Source organism: Poecilia formosa, unplaced genomic scaffold, assembly GCF_000485575.1.
Source record: "Poecilia formosa unplaced genomic scaffold, Poecilia_formosa-5.1.2 Scaffold426, whole genome shotgun sequence".
Lineage (NCBI taxonomy): Eukaryota > Metazoa > Chordata > Actinopteri > Cyprinodontiformes > Poeciliidae > Poecilia > Poecilia formosa.
The window spans coordinates 335,978-359,582 of record NW_006800365.1 but is presented as its reverse complement, the minus strand read 5'-3'; the positions used below and the strand labels follow the sequence as shown (position 1 = coordinate 359,582).

General features: G+C 40.4%; 1 protein-coding gene across 1 annotated transcript in view; it reads right to left on the bottom strand.

Annotated features, from left to right (window-relative positions):
- The window catches only part of LOC103155379 (exostosin-1b), a 148,652-nt gene that overhangs the window by 2,218 nt on the left and 122,829 nt on the right, over window positions 1-23,605 (bottom strand). The window contains exons 5-9 of the mRNA XM_007577046.2: window positions 19,986-20,118; window positions 16,752-16,870; window positions 11,856-11,951; window positions 3,876-3,965; window positions 1,174-1,334 (exon numbers count right to left, since the gene is read on the bottom strand). Of these exons, the coding sequence (XP_007577108.1) occupies window positions 1,174-1,334; window positions 3,876-3,965; window positions 11,856-11,951; window positions 16,752-16,870; window positions 19,986-20,118 (599 nt within the window). The remainder of the gene's footprint in view (window positions 1-1,173; window positions 1,335-3,875; window positions 3,966-11,855; window positions 11,952-16,751; window positions 16,871-19,985; window positions 20,119-23,605) is intronic.

Sequence of the window (23,605 nt, the reverse complement as noted above, 5' to 3'; positions counted from 1 at the left end):
AGCTGACAGGACATCAGCTGAGCCTCATGTAGGAGCTACAGAGCTCTGCGTTCAAGACAAATTGACTTTTATTTTAAAACGCAGTCGGTGTCAAAACCCTGGTTTCCTGAGGCTGTGCTCCACTGAACATCACATCTACTTTATGAACTGCAGATCACTGCTTCAAAGCGCTCCATCAAAACGGAGACGAGCTGGAGGGGATTCTCTGCAGACTCAAAGTGGGCGTTTCTACAGACTGGCTAAAGATTGACTGATTGGCTACTTCCAGCAACAGAAATATTTCAGAAACTTGCAGAAATCATCTATGGAGACTGCTTTAAAAAGTTGAATGAGAAAAAAAGAAGCTAAGAGTACAATTTCTTTGTCTCAAAAACCAATTTAAGTAACTTTTTTTGTGTTTTCAATATATATTTATTAGTTTTTAACTACGTATGCAACTTTCACATTATTTCAGTAACAATAACGGCTTTTGTTTTTAATGTAATGAAAAGATATCAACATCCTCTTCCTACTCTCATTTCTGAGAAGTCGCTACTGTAAAACTGCGGGATTTATATTGATGCTCTTATTTTGAAATGTAATCGGACGTACCCTGTTAAGAGGCGGAAGGAGACGTTATGGAGACGCCGCTAACGTCTGAACGGCTAACACAATCTGTCTGCTGTTATTACATCTAAGTGGAGTAATCACACGAAGTTTTCTGATACAGTTTTACATCACTTCAGTAAGAAAAACTAAATTTTTTTGTTTTAGAATAGCAAGATATGAACATTTCTTAAAAATCGCTACCGATTTATGTTGATGCTCTTATTTTGAAATATAACCGGATGTTCTGTTAAGAGGGGCGGGAGGAGACGTTATGAAGACACTGCTAATGTCGGGCCAGCTAACGCAACCTCCTGCCTGTCGTCTTAGTATCCAAGTGTAACCAACCCTGAAGTCTTCTGATATCCTGGGTTACATTAGCGAGCCCATAAAACGAAACTGAAAAATAACAAATTATTAAAAATCCGAATCCGTAGAAGTAAACTATTTAGTAAAAGAAAACGTCGAATGACGGACGTTAGTTTTGTCCAATCAAATGCGGCTTTTGAGAAACGTCTTCCTGTGGAAAAGCCTACTTCGTCTGTAGACGTTCCCATGTATATTATGTACCATTTACTTAAAACCTACCTGTGGAACATGGCGGCGCCGGTCAGAACCATAGAGTAGTCGTTGGTCCATTTGGAGGTGTAGCCCCAGCGCTCCTTGTTGCTGTCCCAGAAGTGGCTGCGGGCCGGATAACCCACGATCCGCTCCGGGAAACTCTGCCAGACGGTGAAAGCAAAGTCCACCTGGACAAAACGGTAACAAGGAGAGAATTTACCGTCAATATCATGAGAAAAAACCCCAAACAGATTTATGCAGGGTTGGTACACTTTTCAGTAAAAATACAGGCACTTTTTAGTACGTTTTCAATCTTTTCCAGCACCACACCTTACAAATTAATAAAAAAAACAAACTATTTCAATTCACTATTATATGATGTATTAGTTAACGTCTTGTGATAATATTCAACATTGTACGTAAATTAAACTTGTGTTTTGTAATGTCTCTCGCACATCATGTACCCGACTGCTATGAGAAAAAACACAAATAACACCCACAAATTGTGGGTAAATGATCTTAATGCTCAAATTAAATACTTAAAGTTACAAAACAAATAATAAAAAAAAAATTGTTAGGTTTTTTGGAATTCACCAAATAGAAATAATTTTTGTAATTCTAACGAACCTAAAACTGAAGAAGTTTAGTCTGATTTTACTTCAGACAGTGAGAAATAAAAGTTTTGTGTGTCTTTTTATTGGGTGTATAAAACTAACTGGTTTCACCTGTAAATAATGCTTTTGAAATGTAGGCTTTTATTCAAACATTAAATTAATCTTTATTACAAAACTGAAGTTTGAAAATAAAGCACTTTCAATGACTTTACATGGATATCAAGGACTTTCCAAAACTTGAAAACACCTAATTGAAACTCAAGGACTTCAAGCAGCAGTATGAACTGTGACTTTAAGCAATTACTTAACTATCCACAGTAGAAATTATTTAATTTCAGTTATCTGATTCAAGAAGTAAAACATAAAGTGATACATATTAAGGGTTAAATTAAAGCTTGTAGGGAGGTTTGTGGTAAATTGAGTCACCCCTTGTTGCTAGGAAACGGGAAAAACACTGATCAGGGAACCAAACAGGTAGGAGGGCTGCATCATTTATGAAGTTTGTAAAGGTAAGAAACATCATGGATAAAGGGGTTAAGACTTTTATTTCTTTAAAAAATATTTTTAACTTTTTAAGGTGAATTTAATCCATCATAAGCAAAGAAAACTGGGACAAAAATCTCCAAAGTGATGTCAGTTCCTGCCTTTAAGGGGGACGAATACTCTCTCATTTATAGGTTTGGATTGTTTTTCTCTCATAATTCGTTTGATTACTGAGGTTATCTTTCTGAAACAAAAGCAAAAATGGGCCCAGTCCCCTCCACTGCGCCTCACATAAAACTCTGGAGTAAACAGGAGCATAAAAAGAAAGACTTTGTTTAGATGAAAGCCCAAAAGCGTCGCGGTGAAGAAAAAGTTTTCCTCTGAGCTGACATTAAAGCTGCGACTTCTAAAACCTACGGAGAACAGTTTGTGCTCAGCTATCTTCATGGGAGGAACACAGGTGGAATTAGTTTTGGGTGATGGATTCCTGCCTCCCTCGGCTCTGCCATCTTGATCCGCACCAGCAGCCTTTTTATGAGATCTAATTCTGCGCTCTTCAAAGCAGCATCTGGCTTCCCATGGTGCTGCGCCAGAACTCGTCCCCAGTTTTAAGAAAAAAAAAAAAACACACATAAACACCAAACCCAGGAATGATCCTGGTACACTTTTCCACAGCATGTGGAACAAACAGAAACAAACAAAATCACTGCTGCTCCCAATTAGGCAAGCGGACAAGATGGGTTTCCAACAGACAAAAAACTGAACAGAAGTGAAAGTAAGACAAGAGATTTAGAAATAAAACCAGAATAAAGATTGTCTATTAGGCAAAACTCACATTTTGCACATTTTTATACTTCTGTTTTGGTCTCAACTGATTCTAAAACCACTTACCACTCTAAAAGCACTTAAAAACCCCACCCTGCTGTTTTTTGGCAAAAAGTTAAAGATGGTGTCTGGAAAATGAGTCATTTCAAAAACCTAAGTCACAAATCAGCAAGCACTGCCCGTCACCTAGCAACCCCTGCCCGTCACCTAGCAACCCAAGTTGAGTTCCAGAACAATTTGATCACCTGAATAGTCAGCCCATATATACACCACTGAATATAAAAATATCTAAAAAAAAAATCCAAAAATATAAACAACTGTATATCAATAAAGTACCTACAGATAAAATTAAGTAGAAATACAATAAATAGATCCAGAAAATGATTTTTTTGTACGTACAGTGCACATCTTCACAGAGCTCACATGAAGCTAACTAAAAAGCACATGTGATTTATTTGTTGTTGCTGTAGCCATGTTGGTTGTGAAAGAAGCTCCATTTAAGCTTTTAAAGATGTACGGTTGTATAATTGCGTATCTGTTTGCTGAGTGTAAACATTGAGTTGGGGGCGTGGCCAGAAACAGCTTATTTGGATTTAAAGTGACAAGACGCCTTAAAACAACCCATTATGAAATCAGCTCAAAATAGGCAGAACTGAACAAACTAAAATCTCATTATACGATTTTGAGCAAAAAACGTAGTGAACATGTTTTGTATACATCTACACTGACATGTTCAAGGAAACTTAATAAAGGTGTTTGATCTGCAGGTAGCCGAACGGAAAGATGGTGGCTGTGGTGAGGAGTTACCTCTGTGGTGGACAACACGGTGTCCTCGTCCAGGCTGAGGACAGCGTCTGTCACGATGGACTCGTACGGCAGGAAGCGGCTGCTCATGACCTGCAGGGAGGAGAAACAGAACCCAGAGTGAGAAACGAGCCAGAACAGCTGCAGAACCGGGTTCATAAGTGATTATTTGGTTACGAAGCTCAAAGAGACTGAGAGAGCAAAGGGAACCAGATAAACTCTCAATTCATTATACATAGTTGGATTTTTCCTCTTCCTTTTGATGATTATAGTTTGGAAACAAAAAATCTGATCTCAGGGCATTTTATTATTACATGCAACTTGGACAAAAATAATTGATCAAATGGTAAAAAATCATTAAAAAACAATTACATAGAAAATAAAAATATACAAATAAATAAGAGGAAAGGAAGCAGAAAAAGAAAAAAAATCTTTTATCTCTTTTATCCCAAAAATGTTCAAATAGGGTTTTGCAAATAACAAAACCAAACAAAAACAAAATCAACTCAAAAACAATTTGTATTATGATTAATCATAACTGAAATAATCAAACAAATTTTGTAATCAATTTATCATTCAGTTAAGTTCATATACTTAACTGAAGTATATGAACTCAAAAAGGGTTGGTTGGAAAAACAATATTCTGATAAGTAATTAAGCCAAACGAAATATAAATGTACATTTTGCATTTAAAATATATAAAAAACTTTGTCTATGGATACGTTCATGGAAAATTAAGTGGAAGGAGGAACTGTAGAAAACATAAGCGCATACACAGAATGCTGCATGTCTGTATAAGAATTTATCTTATTTATTTCACATAAAGGAAAAAAGTGTAACAGATGTTAACAGGAGGTTTGGGGAAAGAGATGTGTTCAGGTCATGATAGTTAGAACCAATTTTAGAAACATGTTTGGAGACACAGCAGTGAAGTCACTGAGAAAATGGCATAAACACAGTCAACTAGCAAGCAACCTAGCAAAGCTAACAAAAGCCCGGGATCCAAAAAAGAGTTTATTCCAGATTTCTACGTCTAAAAACGACTCATCATCTGTAGCCAAGACAGATAGCAGTTCACAGTGAATTTACAGCAGCGTAATGCTAATACGTTTCCATAGCAACCTTTCAGAAGAGCACAAGTCAGAGTCGCATTTCAACAGTAAAATAACTTCCTGTTGATTCAGACAGACTCAGCTGGCAGTTCTTCCTCTCATCTTCTGCTAATTTGGGTCGAGTGGCGACTTAACAAGACGGAGCGTTTTTCATTTAGCCTGGTTGTGTAAGAGCGGCAGGAGCATCAACAATAAATCAACACCAATGTTCATACAGGGATGCAAGTTATTGATTAATGAGTCAATCTTATTGATCTGCTAATTTCATAAGCGGCCATTTTCTTACAAACCAGAGTTTTCTCTTGTAACACGAGGCTGACCGCTTTTTCATGAAATGATGGGAAAATTGATTTCAAAACAAACAGTGTTAAATTTTAACATTATTTTGTGTCAGCTGTTTTAAATACTGACCAGGTAAAACATAAAATTGTGGTTTTCTCACATGATTAAACTTAAATAATTTATAAAACATAACAAAATAGAAGCTTCTTCAGCTAAGAAAACTTAAGGAGCTTGTTGAGTGTTTATATTTATGAGCAGAACCACATGAAATACATTTTTCATCACAAACTGGACTCTGTTTAGACCGTTTCTCTTTCCCGTTCTGGCATGGCCCTGCCGCCTTTGTTTCCTTGTCAACTGGACCCACTTAAGGGTGGCCTGTGGTGCCCTCTGCTGGTTGGAGACCAAACTACAACACTGAAAAAGACCTAAGCAAACATTATTAGTTAACTGACAAGAATTAATTTAAATCTAATAAACCATTAATTGACGATTATTAAGTCTTAATTGTTTGGATGCACTAACGCAATATGAAAAGGTAAAACAAAGGATTTTCCTGCCAGCATTCCTGGGATTCGACTACAGACTGATGTAGAGGTTTAATTGCTCTCAGTGACTGAGGTCATGCATGCAGACGGAGCTGCAGGCTATGCATGGATCTGAAGGAAAACGAACCATAAACCAAGCTGAAGCCAGCAGACGCATGTCAGATGGTTATCAGGTCCTGACAGAAATATGGTTGCAGCTCTGCTGACTCAGCAGCCACTGAGAAGGACAGGTAGCATCCAGATGGTTATCAGACTGTTACTCCTCTCCAAAGACATTAACAGAACAAGTACAAAGTCTAAAGTTAAATTAGAGCTGAAAGAATCTAGGAAGAAAAAGGACAATTTACTTTCCTGACTCACGTTAGAAAATGTGAGTCAGAGCTGCTTGGAATAAAAGTAGATTTCTCATTTAAAGAAAAATGGCAGATTTAGCTTTAAGTGTGACCTATTATGCTTCCTTGAACAGGTTAGGATAGATCTATGGTCTATTCAAAACATGTTCATTACGTGTTTCTGCACAAAATTATTCTCAGATCATGAAATGTTAGTCTGGTTAGTTCTGCCTGTTATGGGCTCCTTTCAGAGTGAGATGTTTTAGGGCCTCTTATCACTTTTCTCCAAATAAATCCAACTCACAAGAAAATGGCTGCAAGTAGATTTGCAATTATGCAACCGTACATCTATGAAAAGCAGAAGTGGAGCTTCCTGCACAACCAGAAGGAATGAATTAAGTAGTTTCTGGATGATAAGTTAACAACTATATACTCGTCTTTTCCAGCAGCCATTGTACAGGGCACACAGAGGGAAAACCAGCTGATCAAATGTGCTGGAATTCTGCTGGGGTTGCTAGGTGATGAGTGGAACTCTACCGGGGTTGCTAGGTAACGGCGCAGTGCGCATGTAATTTGTCTTAACATTTGGAAGGTTTTTGAAATGGTTCGTTTTTCTAGACACCAAAAAACTTTAAACTTAATGCCAAAAACTGTCTGTGTGTCTTCATTTAAGCGCTTGGATTGTTTTTAAAAGCAACTGAGAACCAAATGGAAGAACAAAACTGTGTAAAATATCACATTTAAGCATGCATGGATCCACTGCCTCCCTTCAATCTGGACAGAAAAATGCACCCCGAGATGAATTCAAAAATAAATCCCCTCACTCTTTAGCTCCCAATATCTAAGGTATGCATTTTTAATGGCACCTCACATTCACAGGATTCAGGGGAGACAACAGGCCATGACAACAACAAATGGCGGCTTGGAAAGAGGGGAGGGAAAAGCAAATCTCCTGCTCCTTCCTGCAGGGCGCGGCCTGTCGTTTTCAGCAGTGATGTAGTGCTGAAACAAGTTTCCATTACTGCTGCAGGCGCTTCTTTTCTCCTTTAAATCAATAAAAACACAGAAACGGACCCAGATATACATGCTGCAAGTCTTGTGTTGTACATGTGGCACAAATTTACTCTTCTCCTCCACGCCCGTTTGAAAGCAGACTACGTACATTTTGCAGCAGAAGAAGCCGACCTGTATTATACATGACAGCCGCTGAATATTTACAGGAAGCGGAGAGAGTGATGGGGGCTGGAGGAGTGGAGTAACATCTTGAGGATATTTAGATTGAAACGGTTGCAGTGATGAAAGGAGGAGAAAAGGAACAGCAGATTCTTGATGGAGATTTGAACCGGATGTGAGCTGCAACTCCCACAGCTTCAGACAAACACATGGGTTTAATTGGTGTTGATGCACACACACACGCACGCACGCACACACGCACGCATGCGGTTCTGTCACGTCTTCCAAGCTAAAATCAAAACACAGAATCCTTAAGTCATGATTCTTAATCGATTGTTTGTGTTGTTTTTTTTCATTTTTTAAGTATGGAACCGGAAAGAACTGCAAAAATGAAGGATGGATGATGGATGGATAGTTGGTTGGATGGACAGATGGACAAATGAATGGATGAAAGTACTGAAGAATGGAGGGATGGAAAAATGGATGGGGGAATGATTGGATGGATGAACGGAGGGATAACAGGTTGGATGTAAGCATAAACGGGCCCAGAGAATAAATTCTGGAGATGAAGGCATTTCCTCGTCTGGATCTGGCGAACATTTAAATTCGTGGTCTAGTTAAAGTCTCCCTCACATTAAAGCCAGTAGAGAGGAGCCTCTGATCCAGAGCTCAGCAGCTCCTAAAGGTCCGGCCTTTTAAAGGAAAACACCACCTGCATGGAGGAGACGGTCCCATCGTCTGTGCTCTATGCTGGACCGTTTCCTCCAGGAACACCTGCGGGCCGGGACCGACCTCACCCTCCGCGGTGTAAATCACCGCGGAGGGTGAGGTCGGAAACGCGCAGCAGCAACACGCCGGCTGCAGCAGCAACACGCAGCAACAACACGCCGGCTGCAGCAGCAACATGCAGCAACAACACGCTCCATTGGCAGATTATTTCACTAAAACATGGAGAAAATGTCTCATTATAGGTAAATAATCTGCCAATGTGACAAGTACTTTTTAAAATCAATATTAAAGAACTATTGACTTAAAACAAGCTTCTATTTCCTGCTGAAAGTTATTTTTGGTTTGGTTTTGCTTTATTTCAAGTGTCCTAAGATATCTGCACTAGAATCTGGACAAAAACTACTTGGTAAGATTTTGTGTTTTTGCAGTGTATGAGGAAGGGAAAGAGATTTCCTTTGCTCATATTGAGTTGATGTATCTGTGGAAAACACTGGTTTGACTCCAGCTTGCTCTCACGAAGCGTCCAGACGCTCAACACTTCAAGAGTTGCTTGTATTTCCAGCTTGAGCGACAGACAGGCGAAGAGGGAAAATCAGAGTTTAGAGGAAACGTGAGAAGCTCTTCGCCCTCAGTCTCACTTCATCCTGTGGCCACAAAGAGAGGAAACCAAACAATCCCTTCTCCCTCTTGTTTTTCCAGCCAGAGAAGAAGAAAACAAGAGACGAGGAGACAGGAGAGTGACAGCGAGACAAACAAGGGAGAGAGACAAAGGCAGGATGAGAGGCCGGTGTTTGTAACGTTAGAAGTGAGGCGTATCAGCCTGGGGCTTGTGCTGCTCTCCAGGAACAGGAGTCTTCTCAGCGGGAATCCGCCTGCAGCGACCCGGATCGCTGCAGGCGGACAGGGAGGACCAGCCGACTGGACACTTAGCAACAAGTGGGAATCGTATATTTGGCCAATTACAGTTTCAGGAAGTCACATTTGAAGTGAAACTCAGTTTTTAGCCGACAAACTGTCTAAGAAGGTTATGCAGGGTTTAATTGTTACGTTTCTGTGCGAATTTTTACATTTTTGTGCAATTTTGGTAGCTTTTAATAATCAAGCTCTTTTTATTGGTTTTTATGTAAACATCACAAAACAAAAAAAGAAACCACAGAAATCCCTCCCACCTCACCAACACTGTACCCTGCTCTGTACTCGTAAAGCAGCCAATGCCAGTTTCAAGTTTGTGCAAAAATGACAAAAATCCATCTCCTAAAATTCCTTCAAAGATAAGATGTAAATGGCTGCCATTTTTTTAACAGATCCTCTGACTGCACTGTAAAAACACAAAATCTTACCAAGTGATTTGGGTTTAATTTCTAGTTCAAACCTCTTAGAACATTTTAAATCAGACAAACTAACTTAAAGTAACATTTTAGCCAGATAAAGAGGCTTATTTTAAGTGAATAACTCCTTAATTGACTCTCTTCTGACTTTTAAAGCACAACTAAAACTCATCTGTTCATCTCTTTAATTTTGTTAGTTATTTTGTGGTTTTGTAGCAGATTCTGCTGTTTAATTTGTGTTTTTAATGTTGTAAAGTGTCCTTGGGAGTTTGAAAGGTGCTGACAAATAAAATCCATTATTATTATTATTATTATAATTATTATTATTAATAATGATGACAATGTACTAGTTCCATTGGGAGACAAATTAACTTGTAACCTGGAAAAAAAGTGATAAATTAAATAATCTGCCAGTGGAACAAGTATTTTTTCATTAATATTAAGGAATTATTATTGCCTTAAAACCAGCCTCTATATGTTGATAAAACGTCACTTATGTCAGTTTTGTCCTTAAGCACGTTGAGATATCTGCACTAGAAACTAGACCAAAAGTAATTGGTAAGGTTTTATATTTTTGCAGTGTCTAATCGTCTCCAAATGAATGTAACATATCCTCAGTTAACCAGCGTCCGTGTGCTGGAGGATGTGGATTCTTCCATCTACAAACCTCGAGTTTCCTGGCCAGTAGAAAGCAGAAAGATGACGTAATCTAGTTTGGCGTTATTTTTCCTAAACCGTCCCACTACCTTCCTGTTCGGTCAAACGGCTGCAGCGATTCGGTTTGGTCCACTTGGTCACTTTGGGTAGAAAAGCACGGCGGTCTGATCTGGACCAGACCGACCGCTTTGTTCTGCTAATAAATTATTTTCTAGAGAAAAACGATGAAAGAAGACGGTGAAATAAGGAAGTTCCAGGATAAAGAAGGGATGGAGAAAAGAAAGCCCTGCCTGCGTCTCCCTCTGTGGGGTGAAGAACACAGCTTGGCTTGCCGCAGTAAACACAGAAACACCACAATCACAACAAACCACAGGCCGCCTGGCACACACACACACACACACACACACACACGCACACACACACACACACACACACAGGCAGAATGCTGGTTCTGCTCGGCCTCCCGTTATGACTGACAGCTTGGAAGAAACCACTCAGAGTCACGAGGAGGGGAGGAAAACCACAAACCCGGCCGCCGCCGCCGGCTGACTGACAGCGGAGAGGAAACCACTTCCACTCAGGTGAGTCTGAAGCATCGACATCTATAATTCAACAAACTGAGCAATTCCTCAGTAGATGAGGGATTTATAAACAAAAAGTGGGGAAGGTAAACATGTTCTCCAGGTAATCTCACTCTGCAAACATGTTTTATAGGTAAAAGGCAAAATGAAGAAGAACTGCAGCCGCTCTGAGCGTTTCACTGATGAAGATCTGCAGAGTTTAAGGTTTTCTTAAATCACAAACTCTGCAGAAAATCCTGGTAAAGGTGAACTTTAAAACAATCCAGCTTTTATTCCAAGCATAAATATAACAAAACCAGAGAAATTAGAGGTCCATTAAACAAGAACGATTTGAAAGAAAAACCTGAATATTTTTCTGATAATTAAGGATCAAAACCAAAAAAGGAAAAGAAAAACCTAAGAAAAACATTTTTTATTTTAATTTTATTTAAAGATTTTTGCTTTATTTTATGTGTTTAAACTATTTTTTAAATCTAGAAATGAAAAGTTTCATTTTGAATATTTTTTTAAACTAATATTGTCATATTAGTATGAACTTACTAATATGACAAGAAATAAAACTTCCATAAAGTTTTGAACAATAATTAAACGGGAAATATCCAGAAAGTCTTACCCCTATGTAGAAGGTAAAACTTGGTTTTATCTAGTTTTGGCTCAAAGCAGTAAACACAGAATAACAAAAAAATAATCAATAACATAATAAATAATAATATGCATTATTTAAATGTCATTTAATAATAATGAATATTAAATATCAGCTTATTGAATAGTAAAAATAACGTTAAAGTGACGAGTAACAAGAATATTTTGTCAAACTGATTAAATACTGGAGATCATTTTTGTTGGCCAACTAGTTTTCAGCCGATTCTTTTATTTTATGGATTTTAAAATCAAATACCAGTCAAACTAAAGTTGATTCCTGATTATGATTTAGATCATAATTGAGGTAAAAAATGTGAATCCAAACCAAATAAACGCTTCGTGGTTCTGAAGCTTGGGTCCGACACACAGGAGGGATTTTCCTCCAGAGTGTAAAACTCTCATTACTGAGGTTGAATTAAAACTAAAACTGTCTTTTAATGGGATCAGCGCGGCACAAATCGAAACTCATTAACTCCCAGAGTGAATAAAGATACAGTAGGTTTACCATTTGGGAATATGTAATTAGAAATGATAGCAATCACACCTGTGAGGCATCTGAGAGAGGGTGTGTGTGTGTGTGTGTGTGTGTGTGTGTTCACCTTGTTCTCTCCCTCGATCACGATGACGGGCACGGAGGTGGCGGGCCAGCGGTGTTTGGCCGGGAGCGGCTTGTCGCAGTTCCACAGGACGATAATCTGGAAAAGACAGAAAATACATTTTTCTCATGTAAAGTTGCTCTAGTTAACTAGAACTAAAGGGGAAAACTTTAGTTTTAAAACTTTTATCAAAAGAACGAAAACACTCTTAAATTATAGATCCATTATCCTTTGTTTTTATGTGTGTGAATCTATTCATCTGCCTTTCAAGCCGATGTGAAATGGATGTTGTTTCTCCCCACATAAGCAGTTTACGTCGGCTATCGGTAAATTACGGCGCTGCGTTTCTCCCAACTCCACAGGAAACTCCAGATTCAATAACTGATTTTTATTTAAATTGCACCTTCTGTTGAGTATTTATAAACCAATCAGTGTAAGTATGAAAAAACTAAAACTACAACTATAACTACTAAAAACTAGCAAAAACAAAACAATACTTAACTAATAAAACTAGCAAAATGATACCATATCTAATAATAATTAATAAAAAGTAGCAAAATCAAAACAATATATAAAAAAACTAATACAAAATAACAAAAGTGGAAAATATTTAGGGAATAAAAAGTAGCAAAGGCACTCTAAAAACTAATTAAGACCAGCTGAATTAGACAAACAATGAAATAAAACTAAAGTCAGAAACGCTGATTTCCTTTCTGTGCATGTTTAATAATTTATTCCTGTTTTACCCTCAGAGGACCAAACCTACAGATTTAAACCACGAAACACGCGACATTTATGAGGCTCGCAGCCAGAAAATGTCACCTTGTTACGAGTTGATTCAATGTTAAAGAGCCGCAAAGGGCAAACGAAACGATAAAATATTTTCTAATTATCACCGCGCAGCAGGAGCGTCAACATTACAGACAGGAAACGATCCAATCACGGCGTCCGAGGACGTTTTCCAGTCGGGGGCAAAGGTCACGCCCCCAGCTGCGGTCATGTCATGTTTTAGATGAGTCAGACAACGACGCAGCAACCTGCAGGTCAACCGATTCACTGAATTACCACAGCAGGATTCATTAATATTTAATCAGAAACACACACACACACACACACACACACACAGTCACACAGAAGGCTGGTGAGAAATGATATGGAGATGCAGACCGTGACAAAGTGCTGTTAAAGTCAGTCAGCAGAGTCGTGCTGTTCTTGCTGTTCAAATATGTCTGTCCTTGAGGTCAGGCCGACCCAGACGGCTTAAACAGAAAACAAAAAAACTCTTCTCATTTCTTTGGCTGCAAAACGTTTGTCTGCTCTGAGTTTTTACTAAATAAAAGCTAAATAATGTCTTTGCTTCTGTGTTCCTGGTTTTGTTCCTTCTTCTCAGGGTTTCGTGTTAATCGTTTTATAAATTATTTTGCTCTTTAGTCGTCAGAAGGACTTTCGGTATCAACTGTATGTCCTGCATTACTGAGTTTAGTTTCCCCTGGGCAAACTGGTACTTTGTGGTTCTTTCCCGTAATTGCTTGTGTCTATTTCATGTAGGTTTTTTTATTGCTTTACAGTTTTTCAGCAGTATTATGTTTTTAAAGTTGTAAATTTAGTTTGATGTAGAATTAAATCCGCCTTAATTTGTTCCTTAATTCTATGTTTCAGTTGCTTAAGATGTAAAATGCTGTGAAAACATTCCAGCCTAAGAGATTAATCATGTTTTTACATTTTCTGTTGCACATTTCAGATCAGACAAAGACAACATACATGCATGGATGCATGGATGGATGGGTGGATGGATGGATGGATGGATGGATGGATGGATGGATGGGTGGGTGGATGGATGTGTGAAGAAAACATTCTCTGCAACAATAATGTTTATAATTATGGTTGTGGCTGGGACAATTGATCGGATTAATCATGATTAATCACTTATTTAAATAATCTCTGACTAATTCAGTAATCGATTAATCGTTAATTGGAGCATACAGACTCAAACAAATGCCATTTGCAGAATGTACAAAACACCAAAATGTACAAAAATATTTGCATTTTGCATTTAAGATGGACAAAAAATCTTCTGTCTGTAAAAATGTTCTACCCAGAAATCCTCACATGACGTAGTTTTAGTTACACCTGGTTTAAATTCAGTAAAAAATCTCTTTATGCAATTCAATTAAAAAACAACATAATTAACAGATGTTTTACACGTTGGTGTTGGAAGTATTGTTTTAGCTGCTATGTTCTTGAATTTTAGAGAATTCTTTTTTTATTTTGGTTAATTTAAAAAAGGAATTGTGTTATTTGCTTATTTGTATTTGTGATTAGATGAAAAATATGCAGAAAGTGCCAATTTCTAAAAATCATATTAATTGATTAATCATCAGAACAATTGATTAATCGTCAGAACAATTGATTAATCGTCAGAACAATTGATTAATCATCAGAACAATCGATTAATCGTCTGAATAATGGCTGTCTGAGTAAAATAGCCTTAATTATAGTGTGTTGGGGGAGTTTCTCTGACTTCAGCATTCCTGTTTAGCCCGTTTATCTCCTGGTTTGAGGTGAATCAAACTCTGGGACACGGCAGCAGCCTCCCATTCAGTCTGCGTCTGCCCTGCTGAAATGTCCTCCAGCCAGGCTGCACATTCTCCCATCCTGGTTCCGCTCAGAGGCGTCCCCAGTCCCACCGGAGGTGAACCACAGGAATCTCCCTGCAGCGATCAATAAAGCTTCGTGTTACTCAGGCAGCAGCGACGTCACACACACCGCGGCTCGCCCCGGGGGGACTCTGATCCCTGACTGGACCTGCAGAGCAATGTGCTGGGAGATATTTGGATGTGTGCTGAGGTATTCCCATAAGGCTGCAGCAGCTGTGAGTTAGCGTGCAAAATATGTCACTGGCAGAGGAAGAAGATGATGTACAGCTGTTTGATAAATCGCTAAATCGTCTCCCTATTCTCAGTGAATGGAGATAACAAAAAAATAAATCCTTCAGGAAGCTAATGGGGGGGTAAATACTGCTGTCACAGAGAGATAACAACAGGTATGCTGCACACAGACGGGTGTTAATGCGCTCACACACTTCTACTGCGGTTTGATTAGGAAGACAGATGGAGTCTCTGTCGGCTCGCCGCCCTCTGTGGGTGTCGACAGCGAAGTATTGTCTGAGTGCGCCGGATAAACGACGGCAGGAGGAAACTGCAAAACACGCAGCAGGAGGTCTGCCGAGTCAGAGCGCTCCTCACAACGTTTCTGTCGTCCAGTTTTACCCTCCGGTGTTCACCGTTCATTCATTCATCCTCACTCGTAGCACAGCAGCTCCCCGCTTGCTTTTTGTGCGATAAGAGGAAGAAATGCCCCCCTTCGCTGTGCACCCGGCTCTCCACTCTGCACGCACAGCCTGGAGAAGGCAATCAGGAAAGCAGCTCCATCAAAGCAGAAAGCTGGGGAGAGACTGCTATATGGCTGCAACTAGTTATCGATTAATCAGTTATTCTGATAATTAATACAATTGTTGCATTGTAGCATCTGCAACAAAAAAACAGGGACACACCGATAAATCAACCCCGATTTTGTTAATTTTATGAGATCGTTGATCGGTTCGCTTTCACTGCAATAAGTCCAACGAATCAAACCCTTCAAAAAATCCAGTTCCCCTGGTCGCCTGTGGTGGCGCTGCACCAAGAACTACTGATGCAAACGACAGAAAAACCTCTGAAGAAGACATGAGCGCCGCTTCCTTCTTCACGGAATGAAAAACAAAATGGAGTAGCGTCAGATTTTAGCGCTTGTTGGATTTCTCTTTTGTCTTTGGTAAAAGACCATGAGGCATTTCTCCTGTTAGCGCTAGACTTGTGCGTTTGTTCTGACTGTATTTACCCAGAATGCTCTGTGGTACAGTTCACTTCCTTCTGTTGGAGCGGTTTCTGGTCCGCTTCGTGTTCATATATGCATTCAGAGCACTTCAGAGTTCACTTTTTGGTCCACATCAGAGTTTGATTGTGTATTCACGCCATCCCAAACAAACCGGACCTTCTACACAAATGAACCAGAATTTGATTAAAGTGGACCAAACATGGCTGGTGTGAATGAACCCTAAGAGACACAGATTATTTGCCCTCCTGGATATAATCCTGGCTCTACCTTCATTAGACCAGAGGGAGCCTGTATGAGGGATCTGTTCAATTATCTGTCCATTCTTTCATTTGTTCATCCATCCACCCTTTTGTCCAATCATCCATTCATTATTTATCCATCCATCCATTTCTCAATTTGTCTGTTCAGCTACCAGTTTTTCCACCAGCCAGTTTGTCTCTTAGTACATTCATTCATCCATACATCCATCCTCCAGTTTAATATTGCAGGTCAGAACATTTTCTGAGCATCTCCAATACATTTACAGTGAAGTTTTGTGTTTCGGCCTAAAAGGGAAAGAAAACCCTGAAAATGTGGAGTTTTGACCTGAAAACCGTAGGAACCCTGAATATTTCACTACTGTTACAAACTATAAATACTGAATTGGATTTACTTTCTCATTCACTCTGTTTCCTGCACAAACAAACCAAAACACACACACACTCAACTCCCACAAAAAAACAGAAAAAACCCGGCCATCCAGGAGCAAATTCCATTTCATTTCCCGCTTTGGTAAGGAGCAAGCTGGGGAATCAATACACGCCATCTCCAGCTGTGCTGAAGGGGGCTCGGCTGCCATGGAGACAGATGTACCCCGGCTGCAAACTGCTGCTCTAATTCAATCCTCCAGAGTTAATTCACAGCACACACAGACCCGGGATGAGCTCTGCTGTTCTGCTCCGCTTGGAAAATGCAATCGTGGAGCGGGCCGCCGTGAGCCGCATAATGCGGCGCGAGAGTTCGAGGATAATGGCAAATATTTACCTGAGCGCAGTACTGGGATTTGGCCACAGCTACCAGTAGCTTGAGAATGGGTTGGGACTGGGACACCAGAGGGGAGACGGCGTGGATGACTGCAGTGAACTTGGGGTACGGTTTAATACCTGAAACACAAACAGAAACACGCAGTCTTTAATGCTTCTGACTGACACCTTGAAGGTGACCTGTTACGCTCCCTTGAACAGGTTTGGATCTAAGGATTATACAAAACATGTTCAAAGCATTTTTTACACAAAATCCGACATTTTAGGGCCAAATAAGCTGATGCTGGCCACAAACCAACTCAACATTTACACGTGAAAGCAGCTGCAAACAGACGGGCAGTTATACTACTGTGCATCTTTGAAAAGCAGAAGTGGAGCCTCCTGCACAACCAAAAACAATGCAGCAAGTGAAAATCAAAATCAGATCGCATTTTATTTGTATAGTGCCTTTCAGCAACAAGGGATTTAAAAGTGTTTTACATCATAAAAATACAAAGGCATAGAACAGTTAACAACTGAAACATTACATTTTGTCACGTGCCATAGTTACACTTCAGATTGTTGGTTAATGTTTCACTGATTATGATTCAAAAGTGACTCCAAACTGGTGGGTTTTCAAGCTATATTTAAAGGCACTCAGTATTTCAGCTGTTTTGCAGTTTTCTGAAAGTTTGTTCCAGCTTACCAGAATCAGAATCAGTCTTTATCGTCATTTGTTTCAGTACAGCAACTTACAAGTAACTTTTCAGAAATAGCTTTTTTAAAGTCAATAATTCCGACTGTCAACAAGAACTAGAGGCTCGTTCTCAAAATCTTTCAGTCTATTTTCAGTGGAGACGAGGCTGTCAGCGGGAACAAATACAAACAGTTTAACCGGCAGGGATGAACATTTTTCAAAACAACTTTAAAATATTCAACAATGTTAATGTGTTTGGAAAATCTCTGAATCTCCTGATCACTAAATATTTCATCTCGCAGCTCAATAAAGAGACAACCGACCGCTGGTGTGACTTTAGATTCAACCCGACTTCCTGCTGGAGCAGAGTAATCGAAGCTGAAAACACGGGAGGAAAAGACGCGGAGGCAGACGGATCATAAAGGGCGTCCAGCGTCTCCTAATTTAAATCTAATCTAACCCAAACCAGCAAAGCATGGCGGGGAGGAGATAGCGTCAAACGACTCGTCTCTGCCACTGAGCAATTTCTGAGAAGATTAACATATGCGGTTTTCAAACTTTGTAATCTTTGTGATTCCTCTGCAGACTTTCTGAAATCTGCAAGTATGAGTCTAGAGCTGCCAGGTGTTGAAACCCCAAACAGAACCTGCAGAGTTCATTGTCTGGGTTGCTAAACTTTGGATTCTCGTGCCGTTTTCTGCCTGTGGGACATGATACTCGGTGGCTTTTATCAGCCTCATGAGCACATTACGCTTCTCACTTCCTGGAAGTTTGCAGAAACACTCCAGGCTGCTTTAGGGCCTTTGTACTTCTGGCATCAAGTTTCAATGCAGCATCATAACATGGAGGACAGGATTAGGGCAGCGATCTCTGACTTGTTCAAGCTGGTGAAGCCTCACAATGAAGGAGCGTCTGTTTGTTTTATTCATAAAAAGTTGTGTCATTTGAACATGTTGAGTCCAAAATCCTTCTGTAAAATCGCAGACTACATTTTCCCCGAAGCGATGCAGGGGGAAGAGGTTTGTCGCTCCAACGCCTGAATGAGACGCCGCCGTCTCCTCTGACGCCTGAATGCATCTCATGTTTACATCGGCTGCTGCCAGGATTTTTAATGACTTATCATGTGAACAAGCTTTTTCACATGTGATTTTAATTTCATTTCTTATTTAATGGAAACACTGCAGTTGCAAAATTGTGTTTTTTCAAACATTAGCAGAATGTTGACAAAGATTTGTTTGTAATGGGAACGCAGCTACAGTTTGAGTGTTGTTGTGAATGACAACAGAGTCAGCAGCTCTGGCTCCAAGAGAGGAAGAAGAAAAGCCAGCTAGAAACAAATGATCTGGCTTTGGTTTCACACATTTACCCATCAGTGACAAGCCACTTTGTCTCCTAAAAGCCCATCCATGTTTAATTGCTTCCTCCTTGACAAACAAATTCAGCTGCAGCCATTGTAATCTGTGCCTGTCACCGCATCCATCCATTTCCATATCCGGAGTAAAACCTGGGCTGAGTTCATTCTGCAGTGTGTGTGTGTGTGTGTGTGTGTTGCAGCAGTGGATGATGATGGAGTGAGGAAGTCAGGGATGGAGAGGGTTGCAGAAATGTGGCGGTGTGGGGAAATATCGGCTCTGCTGAACCGTAGCGGCAGGAATCTGGCCTCGCCGCAGCACTGCTGACTTTAAACCCAGTGATGGACGGGTTGGAGTGTCAGCAGAACTAATACAGGCATCCGTCACGGACCCGTTCGTCCACCCAACTACAAGCCTGACGCAGCCGCAGCAGCAGCAACTTTATTCCATCTCTTGTTGCCAATCAGATAAAGTTCAGGAGCCACAGCTGGATTTGAACAGAAATGATACGGAAACCGTCTTCTTGGATGAAAACTAATAAAGAGAAAGGGAAGGAAATTCACAGGAAATGTTGGCTCCTGATTTCAGTTTGAGAAAATATGGGACCCGAGTGAGAAATTTCTGTTTTCCAGCATTTCAAGATGCTTATATGGAAAAAGCCACTTTCTGACATTAAAAAAAGAAAAAGCCCACCATGAGAAACATTCATGCCCCTTAAAGTCTCAGAAACTGTGTATTATGTAAAAAAAAAGTCTCTAATTCACTGTAAAATACCAACACCTGTAGTTGCCAAATTTTTTGGCAACTACAGGTGTTGGTATCTTTACCTGACCTCTTTAAAAAGCAGAAGTGGAGCCTCCTGCACAACCAACAACAATGCAGCAAGTGGTTTCTGGGTGGTAAGTCAAGAACAAAACACTTGTCTTTTCCAGCAGCCATTGTATAGTGCATACAGCAGTAAAACCAGCTGACCAAATTTGCTGGAGTTCTGCTTGGGTTGCTAGGTAACGGCACATTGCCCGTCAAAGGTGACTTAACAACTGTGAGGCTTTTGAAACAGCTCATTTCCCAGAAACCAACTAGACATTAACTTATTCCCAAAATTATTAATAACTTCTTTAGAAGCAGCAGATGGAAGCATAAAGTCTGAATTTTGTATAATTCCTCCGCTGTATTAATGCTGCTCTGGGTTTTGTGCGTTACTGACCCAGTGTGGCGTAGTAAAAGGGGAAGTCTCCCAGGTATCCGGAGTACTGCGGCAAGGCAAACAGGCCTCCAGGGTGGCTGTTCCACATCAGGCTGCTCCTGGAGCCGTGCTCCAGCACTCGGTCCTGGATGATCTGCAAACAGAAAAAAAAAACAACAACTAAGATTCTAGGAATAAAATGACTGCTTGATATTTACTTTCAGCACAGACCTTTGATGGTCTTTTCTTTGGTGTAATCACAACCACGGAACATAAAAGCTTTAACATCAGCATGATTTCAAGAGGAAATCTGCCATTTCCTAAGAAAAAGTTCCATTTCATCTTAATTTTCATAGCTTGGCTTCTTTGAATCTTGGAAATGTATTTTTAATTTGTAAGGTTTTCTGATTCACTCGGTTAGAAAAACAACACAAAACTGCCCCTTCACACATTTTACAGCCGTCCCCGAGAGCACATAAAAATCAAAATTACACGAGTGAATGAAAAGATTGATTGTTAGCCTCTCAGATTACGCTGTATGAAATCATAAAGGACCATCAATGAGCCTTGTAATCACTCCAATAAAGCGTTTCACACAGAGATGAGTTTTCACACAACAAGGAGGTGAAGCAGCTACAGCTTCCTGCTTTCACAGCAGAATGTTACTCAAGTGTTTTCAAAGTCAGCTGACGACTTAAAGGAGAAATCCTGCCGTTTATCTACAGATGGTTAGCTTTGTGGCGTTGCTTTTGTTGTATAAATGTTGTTTGTGATGTAAATGTTTATTCGTTGTGTCCTCAAGATGTTTAAAAAAGAAACATTTTAAGTCAATTCAGCTCAGTTTTTCTGTGTCAGACATGCTAAACCTCATATATTGGCATCAGAAGTGAAAAAAGGCGATCAGTGCATTCCTAGTAAATACCCTTAAAGCCACTGTCTGCCCGTTCTTTGTGCAATAAATGTATTTATCGCATATCTGACCTCAGATTTTGGTATTTGTAAATGCTAATCTGCACCTTTGTTCCAAAGAATTGCTTAAAATGCAAAAAACCCTCTGCCACACCTTCCACCACCTTGAATAAACATTTCAAAAGCAGCATAAAAGTATGATGAAAGCATAGCTAAGCTCCTGAACTGTTTGCCTCATGCCGCCTTAAAAGCAGCTACTGAAGATCTGCAGCCCAAAGCAAAGCTGAAATAAATATGCGTTCTTGTGTAATATTTCACAGACGAGCCAAACTGAGGTTAGATCAGCGGCATCTGCGCCGGTCCGTCTGGGCCGCGATAGCCGGACAATGCAGACGGAGTCATCAGCTGTATCTAAGCGTCAGTCTGTCAGGCCTGCCTCGATCCTTTCTGGGCCCAAATAGAGCAGTCAGTCAAACGGTCAGACGTGAAAATGGCCACCGTTTTCCCCGGCTCCTGCTGAACAGGCGGGCGAACGTGCAGACATATTGCCGCGGCGCCCTTGAGCCACGCTAAATTGCTTCAGTAAAACAGACACAGGTTTGCAGCCATGTTTTATAGCTGCTATTGAATCAGGAGCTGCCTGGCTGTTGGCGTGGAAACTCAAAAAGGCGGATATATAGCTCAGAAAGGAGGCAGAGAGTGAGCGTTGTGATTGCTGTTCTCACTGCTAAAAGCTAATAACACAGCTGAAGGGCGGGCTGCTGCAATAACACGGACAAAGCAAAACAAAAATTCATCACAGAGGGGAAGTGATGTGAGGAAACGGAGAACAAGCAGCGCACTGGAAGTTTCTTTTACTTTTCCCGAGCTCCGTCCCCGAGGGCAGTCGATAACGGTTCGCCTCGGAAAAACAGATTACCTCAGAAATCCGTCGACTTCTCTATAAAAAAAAATGTCCTGCCACCTTCAAACCCCGCAGCCTTTTACACCTTATGACGGGCAATTCGGCTCGCTTGGCTGCGGCTCCTCCCCCGACGGCGGCCCTCAGTCGGACATGATGGACGACTCAATCTCACCTCAGACCAGCCACAATCAACCAATTAGAGCATGATAGATAAATCCTGCTTCTGCGGACTCGACTTTAATTGGTGAGTTTAATGGGTGCACCAGCAGCCGAGGTCCAGCGATACTGACCTTGTGATTGGTTGAAATGTTGCCACTTCCTGACAGGAAACACTGCATGATTGGCTGGCTGTGTTGCTCTTCAGTCAAACTATGAAAAACTGTAATGTCTATCCTGTTGTGCAATTAAATCAGGACTCAAAAGCACCAAATAAATTCCAAGAAAATCCATGAATGCTGAAGTTGCTTTAAAGGTGACCTATGATGTTTCCCTACACAGGTTAGGATTGGTCTATACAAAACTTCTTTATTACCATGTTTAGCACAAAATCATAAATTTTAGGGCGTCTTGTAACTTTAAATCCAAATATGCTGCTGCTGGCCACACCCACCAACTCAACGTTTACACTCACACGTGAGAATGGCTGCAAACAGATACACAATTATACTACCGTACATCTTTGAAAAGCATTAGTAGAGCCTCCTGCACAACCAACAAGAATGCAGCAAGTGGTTTCTGGATGGTAAGTCAACAATGAAACATCTGTCTTTTCCAGTAGCCATTGTACAGCGCATACAGCAGCAAAACGACCTGACCAAACATGCTGGAACTGTTGCTAGGTAACAGGCAGTTCCTGCTGATCTGTGATGTTACATTCTGTAGATTTTTATAGCAGCTCATTTTCAGACACCAAAAAATATAAACTTTGTACCAAAAACAGTTGGGTGTGTTTTTCTACTGCTGTTTTTAGCAGCAGCAGAAACCCAGATGGAAGTACAAAAATATAAAATTAGCATGATAGGCCTCCCATATATGAAACAAAAGTGATTTGGATCAGTACATTCATGTGTCAGAATTATCTATTCAAAGTTTAAACCCGACAACTACGCATTTCGCATAAAATCCAGATATAATGCTGTGATCCTTTTCTTATTCAAAAAAAGGAATTTATTTGTGTTCTTGTGTATTTTTTTTATGCATTTCTAATCTTGCATAATGTCATCTGTGATCCTATTTTCCTTTCTTCTTCCACTCTCTCCCTCTCTCTCTTTCTGCAGAACAATTAGTGAGAATTAAGCTTTCAGCCGGCAGCGTAGTTAAAGCAAACAACACTCCCTGCCAAACACACACAGTGAGTCAGAAGCTGTCGCAGTGTCACCTTGCACTTCGCAGCAGAGTGACGGAGTGTCGGCAGGGTCGTGCCCCGGTGCTGCCATGTGTGTCTGGCCGCCTTGACATATGGAGATGTTCCTCTGACTCGGTGTGTGTGATCGGTCGCAGGGAGGCGAGGCTTGATAGCAAACATACCCGAGATGTAGAGGCAGATCAAAAGTTTGACTTTGAGGCTGCAGCTTGGGTTGTGTGCTCTGGGAGTGGGTGGAAATGGGCCGTTTGGATCTGTATCCCCAAATAACTGGGGGGTAAATTCAACAGAGGATACTGAACCACAACAATCAGACTGCTTTAGAGAAAAGAAGAGGCGAATCAAGATTTTTCTCTATGACTGTAAGTTAGACAGAATGAGTCACCTGCTTAAAAATGGGGGAATTTAAATACTATTTGATGAATAAGCCCAGATAATAACAAAAGAAGCATATTTCTGTAGTAT